The 22,202-nt window shown below is 53.7% G+C and overlaps 1 protein-coding gene across 5 annotated transcripts; it reads right to left on the bottom strand.

Moving 5' to 3' along the window:
* Positions 1-419: 419 nt before the first annotated feature.
* Positions 420-21,203, bottom strand: ZDHHC1 (zinc finger DHHC-type containing 1). 5 transcript variants are annotated; one of them, XM_060083237.1, is made up of 13 exons: positions 20,927-21,203; positions 14,175-14,221; positions 12,540-12,782; positions 7,350-7,525; positions 6,904-7,054; positions 5,630-5,841; positions 5,094-5,218; positions 4,835-5,011; positions 4,447-4,559; positions 1,531-1,613; positions 1,198-1,291; positions 980-1,058; positions 420-869 (listed from the first exon to the last, which is right to left on the bottom strand). In XM_060083237.1, exons 2-13 carry the CDS (start codon positions 14,181-14,183, stop codon positions 604-606), a joined length of 1,728 nt encoding a protein of 575 aa, XP_059939220.1. In that variant the 5' UTR covers positions 14,184-14,221; positions 20,927-21,203; the 3' UTR covers positions 420-603. The 5 variants fall into 5 exon arrangements, with proteins under 5 accessions (XP_059939220.1, XP_059939222.1, XP_059939223.1 ...); XM_060083239.1 differs by lacking the exon at positions 6,904-7,054 and having other exon boundaries at positions 5,094-5,203; positions 5,630-5,731; XM_060083240.1 differs by lacking the exon at positions 6,904-7,054 and having other exon boundaries at positions 4,835-4,993; positions 5,630-5,731.
* Between the last annotated feature and the right edge of the window lie 999 nt (positions 21,204-22,202).

The following is a 22,202-nucleotide window of genomic DNA, read 5'->3' on the forward strand; positions in this document are numbered from 1 at the left end:
AAACGAATCACGAGTGCCAGCCCCCAAATCCTGGTACACCGACGTCTCTCCCGCGGCCAGGGAAAAGCTCCTGGACTTCCCGGGTCCGCGTCCTCATTTATTCCCACCCCAACCCGTTGTTAGCCTCGCAGTCCCTGCTGGCGCTGCTGCCTCCCGACCCCAAAGCCTGCTTCCCCTCCTCTCTCCAAGTGCAAGCCCTATCTTCAAGAAAAATAAACTCCTCCAGGCAGCTTCCAGGACCTTTCCCAACCAGGAGCCCCGTACCTGAGCTTCTCCATATGACAATCTGCGTGGCCACTCAGCGTACGGGGTGGGGGTGGGGAACCCATCTCACCCTCTGCCCCTAGCTGACTGGCAATGGTCCAGCTCCAGGAGGGCCTGTGACCCTTGCCATTAAGAAGGTATGCACTAACTCCGCAAAAGCATAAAAAAGTTTATTGGAGCATCACGGCTGGTGGGGCTGTTATTGCTGAGTCGTGGGGGAGGGGGCCGATCCCGCCGGCCCTTAGGGGCCCCTAAAGTGCACTCAGTGCGGCGGGGGTGGGGGTGTTGCATAGAGAGTCTGTCCCGCCGCTCCTCCGCCATCCCTGCTTCTTGTCCCAGCTAAGCGAGACCGGCTTCCGGGCCGCCCCGCGCACCGGGCTCGCCGCTACTCGGGCTTACGAAAACGGCCGGCGCACGCGCCTGCAGCGCCAGCCCGGGCTCTCTGCCCTTGCCCACGGGGGCGCCCAGACCGGCGCTGCCTAGGCGCGTCTGAGCCACTGGAATCTCGTCCATGGACTCGGCTGACGCCGAGTGGTAGGCGCCTGCAGGGCTGGCGTCAGCGGAATCCGAGGACGAGCTGGAGCGGCGGCCGGGGGTCCGCGGCCCTATGGGGTCGGAAGGGAACGTGAGACTAGGAGCTGCTACTCACTTAGGGCCCTACCTTTCCCTCCCTCGTAGCTCCCCGAGCAGGATCCGGTCAGGAAGGGGCGCTCACCCGGCAGCCTGGGCAACGGGAGCTCCCGGTCCAAGGTTCTGGAGGTCCGTACCTTATACATGCGCCGCTTCCTTTTTTTCTGCAGAGACAGGGGGAAGCCTGAGTACCCCTTCCCCAGACCTCACATCGCCAAAAGACGCGCAGGAGTGGAGAGGGGTAGAGGCTTCTTTCCCATCCCCTTCCTCCTGGGCAGGGGGCCCAGCACAGTCCCCCCCTACCTGGGGTCGGATCCGGGGGGGCAGAGCGAGAGTCTCTGGGGAGGAGGGCGGTGGAGGCTCCACGTGGCCGCGGGTGGCAAGGAACCGGGAGGGGCTGAAGGGGAAGTGGGAGGATAAATGCTGGATGCTGTTGTTCCTTCAAATCCCACCCTGTTGGAGGCCCTAAAATAAGCCTCCCTTCCTAGCTGGAAAGGGGCATTGATCTGTCCAAGGCCATGATAGCCTGGACCAAGACCTGTGCCTTGGCTTTGGCCTAACCCCTTTCTCCCACCTCAGATGGCCCTGCCATGCCAATGGGAGGTATGAGGTGGCACTTGCCCAGGTTGCACTCACTTGGCATTCACTGAGGCAGGCCTGGCCTGGCCAGGGGACTCTGGGCGCACATGGCTGAAGGTCCGCATGTAGAACTCCATCTCCTGGGGAAGATGGAGGTGAGGGAGGCTGGGAGGCCAGGTGTGGGTCCAGGGCCTTCTGGGTCCTGGGCCCACTCTGTCTTGGATGCAACACCCCCTTACTGGTCTCTGTGGGAGGCCTGGGCACAGATGTCTAGGGCTGTCCTCCAGGCTTCCCAGGTATGCTGGGAAAACCCCAATGCAGAATGAGGCTTAAAACACCTGTTTTTGTACCTTACCCCACCCCCACCATTTTCCTCACTTCATTTAGTCAAACTCCACCTCCTACAGGAAGCCTCCAGCCTCATGTGTACAACGTACCCAGTCTAGAGCTGTTCTGGCCAAGTTGGGTTGAGGAGAAGAGGGACTCAAGAGAGGCCCTCTCCTGCTCCTGGCTCCTCCCAGGGCTCCAGTCTCTGAACCGATTTTTCTCCCTAGTTGGGAGACTGGGCAGTTCACACACCCGGGGGGTGCACCCGAGGCTGCGAGGCTACCTGCAGGAATCCATGGTTCCCTCGGAGCTGAGTCCTCAGAGTACCAGACACAATCTAACTGCTGGCGGGGAGTGGGGGGATGAGCGGTCTCCCCAACTTCTACCGGTAAAGGGAAGGCAATAGGTGGTGGAAAAAACAGCGCCACAGCCCCACCTGGGACCAGGCTTATGGGTGCTCTCTGTCTTGTTTAGTCGCTAATCCTCACAGTGGCCATGGGAGTAGCAGATCCAACCCCTGAAAGTGAAGGGGTCTGAAGCCGGGAGGTAGCAGGAGTGGCCTAGGCTTGCACCGCAGCACGTAGCAAGCGCCGGGCTGCGCCCAAGAGGACTGCAGGTGAGGAAACAAAAGCCAGGAAAAACAGTCCAAGAAGGGAGCCTGGCGGAGGATGTGGGGTGGCTGGGGGTAGGGCACCGGACAGCTGTCGCGACTCGGCAGTCGTTTCCATGGAGACCCGGGCATCCTGACTAATGCAGAGACGACACTGTAACAGCAACACCGTCTCTAAAACAAGCCTATGTTTGGGGGCAACGGCTCCAGAGTGGGGCCCCTCCCACATTCCTGCTCAGGGTGGGGGTGGGGAGGCTGCCTGCAGGACGGCCCTAGCAGATCTGGGGGCCAGAGCCCAGCCAGTCACCGGCTGGCTACACAGAGGCAGAGAATGAACCCTGGGCAAGCCCTGTGCCCAACACCTGCCCAGGCTGGCTCTTTGGGGAGGAGTGTGGGGGTGCCAGCCTGAGCAGAGGAGCCCTGGGAAAGAGGAAGGAGTCAAAGGCCAGTCACAAGGGCTGGGACCCCAAGGGAATCCTTCCCCCACACATTTCCTCTTCACCAGTGTGCACCTAGCACCCCTCCAGGGCCCAGGATAGAGGGGGCAAAGCCTACCCTGGTGCCCCTGGGTTCTAGAAGTGTAGGGCAGAGGGCAGGGCAGCAGTAGAGGATGGTCTCAGAAGCCTGAGGGGCCAGAATGGGACAGGAGCCAGGCCCTAGCCAGCTGGGGAAGTTTGAGGGCGCCACCCGGGTGTCCCCATTCAAATTCCCCTCCCCTCATCACAGCTGCCCCTACAATCCTCCCTCAGAGACATTCAAAATGTGCACATTCCTGAATGGTACATGGCACCTCTCAGCCTCAGCTCTCCTCTGTACGATGGGACAAACACACCCCTTCTCCCTCTGCCGACGTCTCCCTCGGGTCATCTTCAGATGATATTAAATGCCCTTGCTGCTGGCACATCTGGCCCCAAAGCCTAAGCAGGCAGTGACTACAGAGCAGGGGTCCTGAGCATTCGAGTCTGGGGATCCCAGGGCCAGCCCTGCCTCGGTGGGCACTGGCTGTGAAGCTTGAAAGTCTCCTGCCTACCTCTCTGAGCCTCAGTCTCCTCTGTGGAGTGGGGATAGGGATGGTGCCCACTCCCGGGATGGCTGCCACTGTGCTTACATGGGTTCTGTGCCCAGCACCAGGGCAGGTACACAGCGGTGTGGCAGTTGCGGGGGGGAGGGGGTCTCCACCAACAGCCATCACTCCCCCAGGCCTACCCAGGCCTGGCAGCCTGGCCCACCCCTGGCGATGAGAACAGGAGAGGTGGGGTCCCAAGCACTCCCCCAATCCACCCACCAGCCTGTGTTTGTGTCCAGTTGCCATGAGGACTTCGGATCCAGAGCTCAGCCTTCCCAACAAGGCCTGCCTGGGCCCCCTGCCTTCCCAGTCCCTGGGGGCTCCAAGGACTGGACCACCCCACCCCCAGCTGCTGACCTCAGGAAGCCAAGGGGCATGGGAATGGGGATAGGCTGATCAACAGCTGGGCTGGCCAGGCCCCGAGCCTGGGCTGGAGGATTCCTGCTTCAGAGTGCAGAGACCTTAACTCTTCCTAGACCCAGCTTGCTTAATCTTTCTTGGCCTCAATATGTTCATCTGCAACATGGGTACGGTAGCATTACCTGCCTCATGGGCTGTTTCAAGATTTAAATGGGGTAATGGGTATAAGGGCTCAGGGTCACAGGTGGAGAGAACTGATGGCTCTATCCTGGTGACCCAGTCCTTGATCCATCCCTCTCTCCTCCTGCGGCCCCAACCTGCCTGCTTCCAGGCTCCCACGTTCTGTGCCCTCCAGCACATGCTTCAAGCCTTTCCCCTGGGGTCGGGGAAACACAGGGCTTCCTCTGGCTGTGCCCACACTTGAGCAAGTAGGCACGTGCTTAGTACAGGCTTGCCCTCGCCTCTGCTGCCTCCAGCAACCCCTGACCCAGCTGCTCTTCCAGGCCTGCTTCTCTTTGCCCTGTCTAGTCACTGGCTACTCGTTGCACAGCTCACCACCCCTCCCACACCCCTTCTCCCACTCCCTCAGCCCTCTGGGCCACTTCTATACCTGAATGGGCCGCATCCTGGGGGGACATGACTCAAGCTCCCTGTGGGCCCCCTTTGCCTCCTGGGGCGGACGATGCTGCACGATGTATTCATAGGTGGTGAGCTTGTGCCACACTGAGGGGGTGAAGAGAGGGCTCAGTGCAATGGAAAAGGAACCCTGGAGTTCAGAAGGTGAGGGAGGGTACCCAACCACAGGCTAAAACCATTGTCCCCATATACACTAAGCCATGGAGTGAGACCAGGTCACCATTAGCGAGCCAGCGCTAGGAAGGGGCATAGTTTCAGGGCTCTACGGCCCAAACTGGGTAACTTCCTCCAGCTTAGGGACTCCCATCCCCTGAAAGGCAGGTGTGGGTGTATATGTGGGGGTAGGGGCAGGGGGCACTTACTGAGATAAATGTGGAAGCAGAGCAGGTGGCCGAGCAGGGCTGTGGAGAGCAGGCCCAGAAGGATGAGAAGGGCAGCCAGAGCCAGGATGGCAGGAGCCTGGGTCTCCACAGGGGCAGCAGGCAGGAACACGAACCACACATCTGTGTGATTCTTCAAGACTGCAAGGCACAGGCAGACTGTGCTCAGCCAGGGATGTAACCAGTGACCCGAACAGGCCCAGGGTTGGGGGATGGGAGTGGGCCTGGAGCCCACACTGACCTTCAAAGTGGCGGTTGGTACGCAGCCGCATGGGGTTGACAAAGAACTCCACAAAGACATAAGTGGCCACCAGCACGAGGAGCAGGACGCCCAGTAAGGCAGATGCCACACTGTGTAGAAAGAGCCTGGGCCCAGCCGTGGGCAGCTGTCAGCACCCAGGTGCTCCAGCTGGGCAAGGGCCCAGAGCTCAGAAGGGCCGGTGGTTAGGATGGGGAGCTGGGCCTGTGACCCCACAGCCCTGACTCCTCACGAAGCCAAAGCCTTAGGGCAAAGGTGAATATAGGCGGCCACCCCCAACAGGCTCCCCACCTTTCCCTGGGCCAGCAGGAGAAAGACTCCAAACCTACCCTCATTGCTCTCAGGCGGAAGCCATCGGGAGCATCACCCTCAGACCAGCACACACACTCACGCACACCAGCGCACAGGTCCCCCAAGTCCCCCTGTCATCGCCCCGCCCCATACGCAGGTCCAAGGCCCCTGGCTCGCACAGACACAGGCATTGCCAGGCACCCCTGTGGCCCGGGCCTGGCTCTCACCGGTAGTTCCTCTCGCCCACGCAGTTGTTGAGCCACTTGCAGTGGTGGTCGAAGCCGCACACGCATTTGTTGCAGGCGCTGCAGTGCTTGGAACGAGCACTCCTAAGGTGGGGAGGGGGCACAGCACGGTTGCGAGCTGCTCCCGCCTTTTGCTGCCCGGCCTGGCTGGGGGGTTGCCGGTTCCGCGCCTGGAGCGGGTCACCCACCCGCGCCTAAGCGGAGAGCGGAGCGCGTCAAAGGGAGGCACGCGCGCCCTCTGGCGGGGGGCACTGTGGGGCGGGGAACCCGGAGGAAGCAGCGCTTCTGAAGAGGCGGGGTGGGGGCGGGGACGGGAGGTGTACCCAGCGGCGGGAGGAGGTGTAGGCGGCGTTATACTGTCCCGCTCTGGAACAGTGCACCCAGGTAATGGTGGCGTGAAACGAAAACGGAGTTTCCTTTCCAAGCAAGGACCCCCTTTGCCCAACCAGGAGGCAATGCAGGTATGGGGCCAGGGAGCAGAAGAGAGCAAGGCTGCTGGACCCAGGGCCTGCGTTGCTCTTCCTGACATCGCCATTTCTTGAGTCCCTGTTTCTCTGCCAGACTATGGGAATTTTCCTGGCATTCTTCCAGAAATCCCCAGTCTATCTGGGCTAATCCAAAGGGAGCCAAAGGAAGAGGGGTAAGCAGACATCTGGGTGAGCAGTACGCAGTTCACCGCAGTGGGTCAGGTGACGTGAGGCTAAATTAGGAATGCAAGAGAGTCTCCCTGCCCCAGGGAGGAACCAGGAAAGGCCAAAGGACAGTGGAAGAATAAATTTCGACCCCCTCCCCCAGAACAGAATGGAGCCCTGGAATACGCAGCAACTGCTAGAGCATCCACTGAGGAACAACGCGCTGACTGGTGTCTAGTGAAAGAAAGGATGGTCTGATGCCGAAGTCCTCAGCACCTTAATGCCATTGCCTCTTCCTCTGTCCTATGGACAGAACCCCTTCAACAGGCTGCTTGGGGCTTAATATTAAAAGTGTGGAGCTAGCCTTGAACCATACCCCCATCCCTGATCCCCTACCTAAGGCTGGGAGACTGGGATGCTCCAGAGAGGGGCTTAGGGAGGCAGTCTGGACCAGCCAAGGGGGTATGGGTTCTGTACATTCCGACCCCTTAATGTGATCTGGAGTAAGTCACTTGGCCTCTCTGGGCCTCAGATTCCTCATGCATAAACAAGGATAATAGTATTGGCTTCGGGGCCAGGCAGGCTGGGTTGTGAATCTGGCTGCCCAGTAGCCATATGACCAACCTCAGGCCACTCAGCCTTTCTGAGCATAGGACTCTTCCTCCTCTGTGAAGTGAGAAAGATGTTGCCCACTCTGCAGGGTGGTTGTTCATAAGCACTTAGCACATGGTAAGTAGTCAAGTGTTGCTCCCCTCTCTGCCCATACCTGGGAATGCTGGTGAGAGAAGGGGGGTGGTTACTGGTAGAGTTAGTCATCAGAAGTGTTTGTGGCAGTGCCAATTGTTTCCTACTTTGTTGGAAATGCTATTCCTCATCTTCTGTTTCCAATCACCTTCTCCCTCACCCAGTTCTCTGCACTCCACTAAGATTCTTGACTGTGTGAAATAAGAGGGTTCTGAGGCTTCAGAATGACTGTAAAGCCTGGGCATGCCCCTGTCTGCCTTCAGCTCCCACTGGCAGTTCCCCGGGCACACTCATCGGCCACACACACCCAGTCCACACGCACTCACACATCAACGTCGCACAAGTTGCAGTGCAGGTCTTCAATGACGTGTGCATGTTGGCTGCGGTTGAAGATGGGCAGAGGCCCAGCATAGCTCTTGTCCCGCACATTGGCATCTGCTGGGTCGATGGAAACAGCAGTCAGGTGCACCACGAGGTGGCCAGCAAAGATGGCGCCCATGCACTGGCCCAGCAGGTTAAAGACTCACTCCACACTGCCGGCTGAGAGCCCCACTTCTCCTTCCTGTAGCCAGAGAACTGCTCTCTACCTACATGTGACTCCCCAGTGCAGAGACTCTCTGCCTGTGCCACCTCCTACCTGTGCCACCTCCTACCTGTGCCCCATATGGAAGAGCAGAGGGGCCGTCTGGTAATGGAGCTCACAAGCCAGCACTGCCTGCTGCTGCTGAGGAGACCAACTACAGGGCCCTGGCCTCACTAATCCAGGCCTGGTGTAGGCCCTGGCTGAGCTTACCTCAGAATCTGACCTGGTTTCCGATTCTGAATGGTGAAATGAGACTGAAAGAGATCATCCTCTAAAGGTTGAAGGACGCAAAATATAAGTTCTAAGCTTGTTTATCTTGCTTTCACAGGAAGTCAGCTCTGAGAAGGAAGAAGACATCCTCTCCCAGCAGCCATGCCAGTTGGAGAATCATTTGCAGACAGGGCCTCATATATCTACTGCCTCCGCAATCTAGAGTCCAGGTACTTGGAGGCCTGGGGCTGAATGTCTGGGATGGCCTAACATGTTCAGGGGCTGGCCAGGGGGCAGCATGGCTAATTCCTGAAACACAGATCTTCCAGGATCTATCTGCTCAGCAATTGGACCAAATGCTGGACACAGTATGCTGACAACTTACTGCAAAGTGAATGTGTAAAACTTCACTAATAGATTCCACCCAGGCAGCCATCCACCCTCCATCTAGCTATCTGTCGATCCATCCATCCATCCTCTTGCTAGCCAAGTAGACAACATCTCTCCATCACTTATCCTCCATCCATCACCTGTCCAACCTCCTTTTTTCTTCCTCTTCCCAGCAGCCAAATTTTCCTACATGTCTGTAGGAGCCAGGCTCCACCCTAATGTGCTATACCAGAGCTGAAAGAGACAATCCTGTGGCCCAACACAACCTCTCTATCCCTACGGCCCTGGCTGTGGGTCAGGCTGTCACCTCTTGCCTGTGTTATTCCATAGTCTCTTGACGCTGCTTCTCATGTCTGCATCCCCTTGAGTACCCTTTACTTGGGTAGTGAGCTCTGAAAAGCTTAAACCTAAAGGCTTGACTGCTTAAACTCCTGCAGTGGCTCTCAAGCTAAAGTTTACTCTTCAGCTCAGTGTTCACGGCCCCTTTTCCTCTGGATCCTCTCAAACCTCTCTGGTATCATCAACCACTACTCCTTACCATTCCAGGCTCTCTTCAGACACATTGAATGTGGGCAAACGTTTAGTTTCCTGTCTGTTCCAACACTTCTTCCCTCCCCACCACCCCCCTGGTTCATTCATTCAGCTATTTACTGAGGTCTTTCTCTATGCCAGGCACTGAGGGATATGGCAGGAACAAGACAGACTTGGTCCCTAGCCCCAAGGGGCCTACAGTCTGGCAGGAAACACAGAGGTTAATCAAAGAGTAGGTTGACTGCAATAATGAAAGTTCAGGGGACTATTTGAGTTTGTAACTGGGTGACCTCATCTAGTCTGAAGGGATCTGGAAAGTTTCTCTGAGGAAGTATCATCTCAGCTGAGACTTAGAGAGAAACAGATAACAGGAACGTGGCAGGTAATATAAAGAGGAAAGGGGGCCTGGCTGGGTACTGGGAACAAGCAGAGTCCCAACTAGATGTGTGGTTCCAGCTCAGCTTATTGGTGCCATGCAAGAAAGAGAGCCCATGTCACCAAATTCTGGCTTTTCAGAAGGAACCAGAAATCTGGATTTGTGTCTGGATATATGAGGCGTCTCATGTTTAAAATGTTGACAAGGAAATAATTTTTTAAATGTACCTGCCAAAGAAACACTTAAGATATGTCCATTTTGTGTGTTCGTTATCCCTCAATTAAAAAAAAAATCTGTAGGCCAAACTGGCCCATGGCCTGCTAGGTCTTGACCTCTAACTTAGCTGGGTATTGGGGTGGAGAGAGAGGCTAGGAGCTTCCAGGCAGAGACCAGTGTTGTTGCAACAGAGAACAACAGAGGAAATAAAATAAGAAGATGCTGGGGAGATAAGCAGAGTCCAGAATGTGGAGAGCCATGATGATCTTGAACCTTAAGGCAGGAAGAAGCTATTAGAGGGTGTTAAGCTGGGGAGTAACTTTATCATATTTGTTTTTTGAAAGGGCACTCTGGCTGCAGGGATAGAGATGGACTGGCCGGGGTGAGAGCATGTGTGGGGAGACCTGTTTGGAAACTAAATGGTCATCTAGGTAAAAGAGGCAGATGGCAGTGGGGAGAAAAGAGGGCAAATACAATAGCTTTTTAGGAGGCAAAATCAACAGGACTTGATGACTGACTGGATATAGGTGATGAAGGAAAGGGGCGGAGCCAAGAGTACCTAGAGAGGCCAGGAAGAGGGAAGGAGGGGAGCTGAGAGCAACAGGTATGCATCTGGGTGGTGATGATGGTCTACATGGCCCTCCTCCTGCACCCACAGTCTGCTGTATGAATCCCTACCCCCATACTTACCATGTGATGATCTCCAATCTACAAGGCTTTCCTCCAATTGGAAGCAGAACACCTAGAGCTGGGGCCCTGTTTTACCCATCTTTGCAACCCTAGGGCCCAGGCAAGTTCTAGGTGCATTGCGGTCAGTGCTTGGTACACACCATTACCCTACCTCATTCTGCAGGGGCCCCTGAGGGAGCCTGCAGAAGGAAGGTGGCTTTGATGGGAGGACAGAGAACCATTCAGGCCTGGAAATGGGAGTGCCAAACCAGGTGGTTCTATGAGCCTCCAACATTGCCCAAAGCAATAAATATGGGGAGGACAAAACCCTCAAACCATCCCACTGCCTCAGAGTCAGACTGCCTGAGCAGTCCTTCTGGCCTCACTGGGTAGCAATTGTGTGACCTCAGGAAGTCATTTAATCTCTCTGAGGGCTTCCCTGGTGGCGCAGTGGTTAAGAATCCGCCTGCCGGGCTTCCCTGGTGGCGCAGTGGTTGAGAGTCCGCCTGCCGATGCAGGGGACACGGGTTCGTGCCCCGGTTCGGGAAGATCCCACATGCCGCGGAGCGGCTGGGCCCGTGAGCCACGGCCGCTGAGCCTCCGCGTCCAGAGCCTGTGCTCCGCAACGGGAGAGGCCACAACAGTGAGAGGCCCGCGTACGGCAAAAAAAAAAAAAAAAAAAAAGAATCCGCCTGCCAAGGCAGGGGACACGGGTTCGAGCCCTGGGCCGGGAAGATCCCACATGCCGCGGAGCAACTAAGCCCGTGCACCACAACTACTGAGCCTGCGCTCTAGAACCTGCGAGCCACAACTACTGAGCCCACGTGCCACAACTACTGAAACCTGAGCGCCTAGAGCCCATGCTCCGCAACAAGAGAAGCCACCGCATGAGAAGCCTGCACACCGCAATGAAGAGTAGCCCCCGCTCGCCACAACCAGAGGAAAGCCCACGTGCAGCAACAAAGACCCAACACAGCCAAAAAAAAAAAAAAAAAAAAAACTTACTTTATAATCTCTCTGAGCCCCAATTTCTTTTATGAAAGTGGGGAGAACACCTTCCTTACAGATTATGAGAGTTGAACAAGATCATCCATGTATAGGGGTTGGCACAGTGCCTGGCACATATAAGTGCTCAATAAATGCTAGTTACTCTTGGTTACCGTTATTTGCCCTGATTCTGCTCACTCCAAAACATGTGGTTATTAATCTGGCTTCCCAGGTACCCTTATTGCAGAAAGCCAGGTAGTCCTGAGTGAGTGGTGTACCCATTCCGGATCATGGGAGGAATGTTCCATGAAGCATTCTACGTAATAGCACTGACTGAGCCCTGTTGGTCACCTCAGAGAAAGTCTAGTTTTCATGTACAAATTTGATGACTAGGCCCTCGGCCCCAGTGAACCAGGAAGCGCCTCAGTGGCACTGCTGGCGTCGGAGACCAACAAGCTTCTCTAGAGTCTTTCTGCACCCACCTGCCCTGGCTACCCACCGGCCAAGGGCTCTATGGTTTCCCAAGAGAGCATGCTCACATTCATGGCTCATACATTCTGGTGCTCACACACACAGACATCTTTGTGTGCTCCTTGTCCCCTGCCTGGGAAGCAGGCAGGACTCCTCCTGTCAGATAGAGGAGGAGGCTAAGATGCGGAGAGCTGGCAGAAGCTGCTCAGCCTTGTGCAGCTCTGAAAGGGCTGAGTTGAAGGGTGCTGACTCTACGCCTGAGACTTTCAAATTCATCCCTGCTAACTCCTTTAGCTCACCCTAGGCCACCTTCTCCCAGAAGCCCAAAGAATCATCTCCATGAAGCACACACACCAAGGCACACTCTCATGGGCACCCTCTGGACTGGGGCACATGGCCACATGCTGCCCCTCAATCGCCCAGACTTGCAGCCACATCCTCTGCTCCTGGGGGTTGTGGCCAGGGCTGGGGCAGTCACATCACTAAGTTCAGGCAAGCTCATGTTTGTCACAATTCCCAGGAGCTTCCAGGGCATATTTATCCCTCCTCCTGTCAATTCAACCTTAGGCTAAAAGAGTCTGATTTATAAAATCGATGAGCTCCTAAACAGTCCTGGGTACAGCATAATAATCTCTGTAAATAAAACCACATTTTAAATGTACCAGGAAACTTACCATGTAAAGGAATTCTACCATTATTCTTTCCAAAAAGTGAAAAATTATTTCATAAATGGAATACGGTGCTCTCTTTTATCCCTTGTTGAGCTCTGGACACAATTAGCTTAAAGAGAGCTTTACGGTTCTCTTCTGTAATTGCTCTTGTGGTACCTCAGTTGATGAGGTTCCCATCTGTGTGGGGCTTTCAACGCTCCAAGGTTCATTAGGCCTGTTCCCTCACCCAATCAGGCGGAGGGGTCAGATGGGGGTTGGAGGCCAGGCAGGTAGGCAACTGGTCCCCCCAGGCAGAGACAGGGCCCATCTGCACTCTCTGAGGCTCTGGAACCCAGCTTCAGGCCTCGCCCATGTCCCTCCATCCATTGTCCCCACTCTTCTATGTACCAGTCCCACACTTTCCCAAGGATACAGCATAGCCAGCAGGCACCCAGTGGTGAGGCAGGAGGGGAACAAGGACCCCAAAGCCAATCACAGCAAAGAAGAGGTACAGCAGCCAGGCCACAATCTGGAGCGGGTGAGGGGGCCAGCTCCACCCATTCCGGCGGGACCGCTGGCCCTGCAGCTCCGGGGAGGGTCCGCTGGCCTGTGCGGGTGCTGTCCACACATTCTTCTCAGGGGCTGTCTTGTTAGAGGGCTTGTTGCAGATGTTCATCTCCAGAGGGAGAAAGGGTAGAAAGATCATTAGCCTGAGGAGGCCCAGGCTGGAGCCCAGAGCCCCGTGCCTGCAGTCAGGTTTCAGCAGGAGGGGCAGGCTAGTATGTGAAGCCATCTCCAGCCACTCTGCAGGGGAATCCGGGGCCCTAGCATGAGGAGCCTGGCAGTGAGGGAGGATGGCAGTAGAGTGCTAGTCTCAAAGCCCCAGAGCAAGTTCTGGCCCCAGTCCTAGCCAGGACAAGGTAGGAAGGTCCAGGGTTTATTCAGCTCACAGTGTGACTGCCTGTTATTCTGCCACAGCCATCAGAGTTAAACCCAGTAAGACATGTTCTCATCTGGTAACAATATCAGGCTGAGGCCAGAGCGATGAGAACACAGGCTGATTCTGTCAGGATTAGTCACCTCTGTCCTGAGGCCCAAATGCAAGTGTCAGAGAGGGCCCCGTTACACTTTGCTAAGGGAAACAGGGAGCGGAGGTGTTCAAAGAGGGACCTGGCCTCCGCCCCTCAGCAAGCATGTAATCCCTTTAAGGACTAGGGGACCCTGAACCATCTCCCCTGTGCCTCAGATAAGCTACCTGGGGCTTCTTGGCTGGAGAGAAGCCAGCACACAAGAGAGGGGAGGAATCCTCACTGGTTCCCTCCAGCAGTGGAAATGACCATGTTTCTCTAAGTAAATGTGGGCCTGGTACAGTGAGAACAAAAAGGTGAGCTGATGCCTTTGACTCACTTGAGGGAGTTCAGGGAAAGACAGGCCTTGACCAGAGCCAAACCACCAGATGGCAGCACTCTCTACCCCCATCCCACCATCGCTCAGCCCAAGAGCTGACTCGGTGGTCAAAGATACATGCAGGGCAGACGGGTAGGCCTGTCATTACAGGAGAAAGAGCCCAACCCCAGTATCTTCTGGGCCTGAGGTGGGACCAGAGCCTGGGCAGGCAGTGCCCCACTTGGGTAGACAGGCCAATTCGGAGCTCTTGGTGGGAAGGTCAAGAGCTGCAGAAAAAACCCTGGCAGCTGGACTCTCCTTTCAAGAGTCCATGCCTGTCGGCCAGGGAGTCTGACTAAGCCAAAGGGTATGGCACACCCTGCTCAGCACATCTGCCTTGAACACCTTCCTCACTTCTAAACCCAACAAAATGTGACCTGACCTTCAGAGCCCACTGCAAGCATCACCTCATCCAGGAAGCTTTCCCTGATGCCCCAAGTTAGTCAGGGGCCCTCACACTCAGTCTTTATTGGGCAAGTCACTTTATTGGGCTGTTTGGAACAATTTGCCATCTCCATGTCTGCCCCCCCTGTTATGCCAGCTTCCCCTAAGGGCAGCCAAGGGACTGTGATTCATTCACCTCTGTTCCCCACATCCCCTCCCCCAAGCACCCAGAACATACCTTGTACATAGTAGGTGCTCAGTAAATGTTTTCTGACTTGAAAACATCTGAAATAAAAGGAAATGTGGGCACGGTAAATGATGAGGAATCCTGACTCACCCAAAGCCATCTGGCCCGTTCTTCCCTGCCTTCAATCTGCACAGTCACCAGGCACCCGTACCCCCTCCACCCCACCCCACGCCAGCCCCATGGCTGCTACCTTAGCTACCAGACACTCACACTCAGCCACTCTGCCCTTCATCCCACCTGAGGCCCAGAGCCTCCTGTAAACCAAACTTGGAGAGTCTGAGTAGCCTCATCACAAAGCTAAATGGAGTGACCCTAGTTTTCTCCCAGGGACTCCACTGGAATTCTTTGGTCATTTGCTTTGTCTTCAGTAAAAAGCAATGAAAGGTGAAAAAGAGCCCCAGCTTTGGAGGAAACAGATCTAGGTTCAAGTCCTGGTTCTTCACTTACTAGCTGAGTGGCTTGAGTTTCTTCATCTGAAAAACAGGGGTAGGGATGCCTGCCTAGGGCTGTATATAGATCAGCAACGCTGTAGGTAAAGCGTTGACACATAAATGTTCCCTAAATGGTAGACGTTATGATTACCCTTAAAATAGCCCTCTGGGGTGTCCTCATCTCTCCAGACTGAGGAGGCCACTGCATCTGATATTCTGTGAGGTTTTATGAGGTTATGCCCAAAGTGATGGGGTTGGTTGAAGTTGCTTTCTTAAGTCAGCAGTCCCAAGGAACACATTGTCATAAGAGCTGGGCCACTGGATTGTCATTCTAAACTTCTCAGCTTTGATCAAAGATGCCAAAGGTGATCAAAAAGCTGGCATCACTTTATTTGGAATATCCCCAGAGGTGGCAAATCTTTGTCCTTGATTTTTGGAAACCAAGGTCATCAGGTCAAGCCCAGTGTATACAGTTGAGCTGGGCAGTTCTGCTCAGGAGAACAAATCCCTGTGGCTTCCACATAGGTTCTCCAGCGATATCATCACCAGGGCAACTTCTTTGAAGGGAACCCATTAATTGGGATTCCTAAGTCCTGACTTTCTCTTTGCCATCCTCACACCTGAATAACCCAACACCTTGAGGTAGTTTATAAAGAAAGAAGCAGAGGTACATGGCCGGCTGACAGGTGCCCGCCGCCGGAGTGGGCAGGCAGTGGCCACAGGCATCCCCAGTGCTGCTGCATCCCTGACACCTGAGGCAGGAGGAGTCACCACCTGAGGCCAGGGGCCTACCACAAACAGCCTTAGGGGTTGCTCTGATACCAAACCCAAGTACCCTTGGCCCAGAGAGGTACCACTTGTATGAGACCATGGATGAGGGGATGGTGCTGTTGGGTGTAAGTCCCTTGCAGCGGTGGCAGCCTGGTACCATGCCACCTGCAACAATAGCCTGAGACAACCAACTCTTAACTGATGATATTTTCCCTCGTGGAGCTGGTGGCCACAAATTCTTTTGGCCCAAAAAATTTTGATTAAAAGGGCTTGGAGGTAGGAGAGAATCCAAGATGAGGCTTCAAGCATGGATGGGACCAGGCACTGTCACCAGACCCAGGGACTTCTCTGGCTGTCCTACCCCTCTCAGCACTTCCCTAGGAGACCAGATTAAAAGATGCGTGGTTCTGCTACCAGACAACATGGCCAGCTTGTACACTCATGCCTTGGCCCAGTCAGTGCTTAGCTTATTGCGGTCCAGCCCCCTTGTGCATTAAAGATGTAAACACAGATGAGACCATGTTCCTGCCCTCAGGGGCTTGCTTTCTGGGGGCCCAGACAGATTTCAGGGAAGTGGGTGAATGGGTATTCTGGCAGCCCTGCAAGGGCCAGCCATTCAGTATGACAGAACACAGAGTGGGTGGGTTTAGGGTCAGAGAGCAAGATCCACAGAGAGAGAGAGAGACAGAGAGACAGAGAGACAGAGAGAGGGAGATGAGCCCTGGGAAGTTGCAGGGTCAGATCCTAGGTTGAAACCAAATGCCCCTAAAACCAAGTTCCCTTACCAAGATTATGATTAATCTCTCTATCCAAAAGTTTATTCCCTTTCAAGTCACCTCTGACCTCAATCCTGTGCTAATTGAACACTAAACAACCAGAGTCACATGACTAAAACTGCTGTTGTCGACGACATCATTAATGTACTAAAATTGCTACTATAGATGTCATCATTAATGTACAAACTCAGGTTGTTTCTCCAGGGCAAGATGAGCTAACAGATCCCTGAGCCATGGACCACCTGGCCAAAGAATCATAAACCAGAGACATTCTGACTCCTGAAACTACAATTAAGAAATGTCGCAAAAGTGTCACAGGACGATGATTAATCCCAGCCTCTTTGTTCTCTTCCCTCCCCCCACCAAAAAAAAAAAAAAAAGAAAATTCTAACTCAAAGACCAAGCTGGAGTGGACCTGAGGCATGTCTCCCACTCCCTTTGCTTGGCATCCTGCAGTAAACACTGTAGTTGCCTTCACCACAGCCTGGTGTCAGCAGATTGGCTTTGCTACGTGTTGGGCAAGCAGATCCGACTTTGGTTCAGTAACAAGGTGATCACAGGAGGCCAGGTGAGTAAGTTTAGGCACTGTTGAAAGAGCCACAGGGAATCACAGAAAGTTTAAACAGGGGAGTTGACATAAAGGTGACGGGTGTTTTAGAAAGCCTTCTAGTCACACTGGGAAGGAGGGCAGGAGCAAGAAGCGAAAGGGCATGGGGGGAGGTGACACCACAGCAGGCTGGCCTAGGGAGGGCAGCAGCCCAGCAGCCCTGTGTACTGGGAGGAGTTGGGTGGGAAGTGGGGGTCAAGCCCACAAGCTCCCTGATGCCCTGCTGCATCTTCGGTGGGCTGAGAGGTATGTGGACCTTGACAAAAGATTCTCAAGTACCTTCTGCTGCCACGAACAAACAACAGAGTTAAGCTGGTGGAGACAGAAAGAAGACAAGAGCAAAGAGGCCCCGTCCCAAAGGTAGCCACTGCCCTGGTAAGCCAAGGGCCCACCTGGTTTCTGCGGCAGGCTGGAGGGCCTGTGCAGGTCCCTCCCTGTCCCAACAAGGGGAAGGCCATTGCTAGGATGACAATAATCTATGTTAACATTGACTTGCTAAAAGTCTAAAATAGCATTTTCCAAATATGGTTAGGCTACCTTAATTTATATGCTTAATTTAAGTGAGGAAAATGTTACCATTTCAGGTTCTCATTATGAACTACAGAATAGTTACCTGACTGGTCCACTTCCCTCTTGCCCACCTCTGCTCTCACCAAAAAAATATTTAGGAATGTTGTTCTGAGATTCATGAATAGCACTGTAAAAGAACCAGACTGAGGTGAAAAGTACCAGCCCTGGAGAGGCTGTAGGCATTCCTGCATTTCTGCAAGATGTCTGAGAATTTCAGGAAAGAATCTACTTAATTACCAGAGGGTTTGATGGTAGAGGCCACAGAACTGGGAAGGTACAGTGATGGGGTCAGAAGAGAGGTGACAGGGGCCTCCCTGGTGGCGCAGTGGTTGAGAGTCCGCCTGCTGATGCAGGGGATACGGGTTCGTGCCCCGGTCTGGGAGGATCCCATATGCCGCGGAGCGGCTGGGCCCGTGAGCCATGGCCGCTGGGCCCGCGCATCCGGAGCCTGTGCTCCGCAACGGGAGAGGCCACAACAGTGAGAGGCCCGTGTACAGAAAAAAGAAAAAAAAAAAAAAAAAAAGAAGAGAGGTGACAGGGCTGATGTGGGGGCTTGGAGGGCCTGGAGATCTGAGTTACCAACAGGGAGAAACAGGTTGGAGTCAGGGAAGACGGCTAGGCCTGGAGACATAGCCTGGTTCTGGTCCCTGCGTTGCCACTCACAGATTGAGGAACCTGGTGGGCAAATTTCACAAAGCCATCTCTTTGGTTCTCTCCTTTATTTATTTTTCAAAAAGGTTAGCTGGAACGCAATTTGGTAATGTCTACCAAACTTGAGAACACATATACCCTTGAGCCAAGACATTCCATTTCTAGGTATTTATCTTATGCTCATAAAGTGCACAAAGATTCATTGTAGTCTTGTTTGTAATAATAAAGGACAAAAAACAATATAAACAAATATATGGCACATCCACACAATGGAATGCTATATAACATCAAAAATAATGAGGGATGAAATGACTTTTGATACACAGTTAAGCAGAAAAGCAAGATGTGGGACAGTTGTAGAGTGTGCTGCGAGTGAGTGAAAATCAAGGTGGATGGATAGACATGTACGTTCCTATATGCACAGATCCTCTCTGGAAAGAAATGCAAGAAAGCAAACATAGGGATAGCCTGTGAGAAGGTGATCCAGTGGCTGGGGATGAGAGAGATTTGCTTCTACTATGTACTCCTCGGTGCTGTTTGGTTTTTTTTTTTTTTTTTTTTACCACGTGCATGTACTACTTTTGAAAAAAAAATATGTCAAATAAATAACTGAAGGGTGTCATCTCTTACCCTCCTGGTCCCAGTGGGCTGCCATGTGGACCAAATGTGCTCGTGTGATCTAGAGCCCAGTACTGCGCCAGGCAAACAAGGAAATCTTGCCTAACAACCATGCAACAAAAGAGCACTCCGTTTTAGTTCAATGCTTTCTCACTCTCGAAAGAAGTTCTGAGTTGTTCAGCTGAAGAGCTCCCTGTGAGCTGTTAGGGCTTTTGTTAAAGCTGGAATCAGACAACCAGGCAGCACAACAGAGGAGCAGCTGGGCAGGACCTTGTTCCAGTTCTCAGCTGAAGGTCAGCTCAGCTCCCCGTGACTCCAGAACCCAAAGGGAAGGTGCATGCCACAGGAAGGTTTCATTCCCAACCATCTTTTCTTTTTGCTAGAGGATTTATGGTTGTTGTGTGTGTGATTTTCTATGGATACTTCAAAACAAGTTTTCTGGTTTTTTCCCAGGATCTACTTTTAAACCCATTTTCACTGAGATTTAACAGATGCCCAATTTAACCATCTAAAGGAGGGGCTGGAAAGAAAATGCTGCATGGTGCACACTGTTTCACAGCACAAAATGTCAGTTACAAAAGAACTTTCAAAGGGCAAGCACTTTGTTTATTAGAATTACCCACAGGTGCCAAAGAAGTCTCTGGACTTAAGATTCTGGGAAGTTTGACTAAGAGATACACATCACAACAACTCCCAGAAAATGAATTGGAACCTCAAGCCTTTCTCATAGACCTCTCTAGTCATTGGTCTCAGATGTGGCTGGGCTCCTTACATCAACAACACACAGAAGTCTGATGCTAGAGCAGGAAAAGCTTGAAACCTCAGTCATTCCTGAGCTGACGTGGTGTGCAGACATTTCCTGTGCCATTCTCTTCCTGAAGCAACCACGGCAAACTATTTGGGATTCAAGTTAAGCCAAGGAAAGAGGACAAGAAGAAGGGAGCAACATGGAGCTGAAACAAGGCCAGTGAGCAGAGGCAAGCATTGTTGATTTTAACCAGGAAATCAACTCCCATGATGGTAGAAGCAAGCCTTGAGGAACACCCACCAAGAAACCATCATTAAGAACAAAGTTGTGACAGGGCAGATAAGTAAGAAAAACAAAATGTAAAAAACCTGGCTAATTAAGTACCAATGTTGCTTTTATTGAATCTCATGGTGATTATCTGTTCACAAACCCGTCTCCCTCTGTGAACCACCAGTTCCACAAAAACAGGGACCACCCCTCACCCATCTCTAAATCCAGTTCTCCTTCAAGAAGGGAAGTTAAGCCACTTCTTAACCATTTCTACTGCCATCACCCTAATCCAAGCTCCAGTCATTGCTCCCCTACGGTATTTCAACAATAACAATAACCATCGCTAGCATTTCGAGGGCATTTATTCTGTGCTAGGCACTGCTTTAAGTGTTTTGATGGAATTCACTTATTAAACCCTCACAACTCTCTGACGTAGGTCCTATCATTTCAAATTGTTCTCATAGGCCTCTCTAGTCATTGGTCTCAGATGTCGCTGGCCCCTCACTTTCTCTCTCATAAACAACATGCAGAACAATATGCCCCTTTCACAGATGAGGACACTGAGTCTCAGAGACACTAAGTAAATTCTAGGAGGCACAGCTAGGCTGGCAGAACTAGGATGGCCCTCAACTGACTTCCTAGTATGCCCTGTCACAATCACACTGCTCACTTCACCAGAGTGAGGTGAGCTTTTCAAAACTTGAAATTCATCAAAACTCCTCAATGGTTTCCTCCTCCTGCTAGGATAAAGTTGAAACCACCACCGCATCCTTCAAGGCTCCCCTCACGCTTGCTGTTCCTCTGTACCTGCTGCCTCCAGATCTTTGCATTTGCTTTTGCCTCTTCCAGAAACACCGTTACCCTGATCACAATGCTGGCTCCTTTTCAACCTTCAGCTCTTGGCTTAAAAGTCACATGATAGAGCGGACCCTCCCTCACCACCTCCCTTCATTTCAGCACCAGAGCATTTAACCCGACCTGAAATCACTTTAGTCGTGTATCTGGCGCCTGCTCCCCGCACCCCCCGCCCCGCCCCTTCTTAACACTGCGGGTTCTGGAGAACCGCGGCGTCCTCTCTGGAGCCCTCCGTGGCCCCGCGCCTGGCAAAAAGCCTGGCACACAGCAGACGCTCAATGCAGATCTGTGAACCGGATGAATGCTAGAAGGAAGCCGGGCGCTCTGCCCGGTACCTGGAGCCCAGGCCGCGGGATCCAGGCGCAGAGCTCGGCCGGGCGGCGGCAGCTCTGGCCCCGTGACTCAGGCCAGGCTTCGAGGTGAGAACTGCAGCGGGGGCTCCTCACCTGCGCGTCTTCGACAGTGCCAGATCGGCCTTGCCAAGGTCACTCAGCGGCTCAGCCCCCGCGCCTGGCCGTCCACCCACCCCAGGGCGGCGGCGCTTCAGACTCTCGCAGCGGAGACGGTCCCCGGGACCCGGAGGCGGTGCGCACCGGAATGGGACCCCATCCCGGGCCGCGCGGGGGAGGTTAGGCCCGCAAGTCCTCCGGCTCCGGCTCGAGCGGGCTGGCTCTACCGCGGGGCGAGGCTGACACGGGCTGGGCCTCGTCCGGCGCGGACCCGTTCCCCTGGCAACGGCGCGGGCTACGGCGCCCCACAGCGGCCAAACCGCGCTGCGTCACGTCGCGCCGGCACCCTGGCTCCGGGCGGGGCTCACCAGGGACCCCCTGGCGTCCTAGCCCAACCATTCTCCATTCCTTTCCAACATTTCTTCTGAAAAACCCACTTTCCCCACCCCCAATCCACAGCTTGTCTTCTCGAAATCCTAACTTGTCCCAGAGGTGTTCCCCTCCAGTTTCCCCCCGGAGCCCACCACTCTCAGGGAGACCCTCAGTCAGCCTGCACACTTTTTAATGAGTATGTGCTGGGCACTGGACATACCATGGGGAACACCCATGAGATCCCTGTCCTTCAGGGAGATTACAGGCTAAGGGGAAGACAGATCTAGAGACAAATAAATACAGTGTACATATTGTGGCCCATAATATAAAGTGTGAAGTATAAGAGCTCAAAATATCTCCTTTCTGGGACTTCCCTGGCAGTCCAGTGGTTAGGACTCTGCGCTCTCACTGTCGATGGCCTGGGTTCAATTCCTAGTCGGGTTCAATCCCTGGTCCTGTTCAATCTCTGGTCGGGGAACTAAGGTCCCACAAGGCCCGCGGTGCAGCCAAATAATAGTAGTTGTAGTAATAATAATAGTAGCATCTTCTTTCTTTATTTATAAATTTATTTATTTACTTTTTGGCTGTGTTGGGTCTTTGTTGCTGTGCACGGGCTTTCTCTAGTTGCGGTGAGCGGGAGCTACTCTTCGTTGGGGTGTGCGAGCTTCTCATGGTCGTGGCTTCTCTTGTTGTGGAGCATGGGCTCTAGCCACGTGGGCTTCAGTAGTTGTGGCTTGCGGGCTCTAGAGCACAGGCTCAGTAGTTGTGGCACACAGGCTTAGTTGCTCCACAGCATGTAGGATCTTCCTGGACCAGGGCTCGAACCCGTGTCCCCTGCCTTGGCAGGCAGATTCTTAACCACTGCACCACCAAGGAAGCCCTCTTTATTTCCTTTAAATCA

This window comes from Mesoplodon densirostris, chromosome 19 (genome assembly GCF_025265405.1).
Source record: "Mesoplodon densirostris isolate mMesDen1 chromosome 19, mMesDen1 primary haplotype, whole genome shotgun sequence".
Lineage (NCBI taxonomy): Eukaryota > Metazoa > Chordata > Mammalia > Artiodactyla > Ziphiidae > Mesoplodon > Mesoplodon densirostris.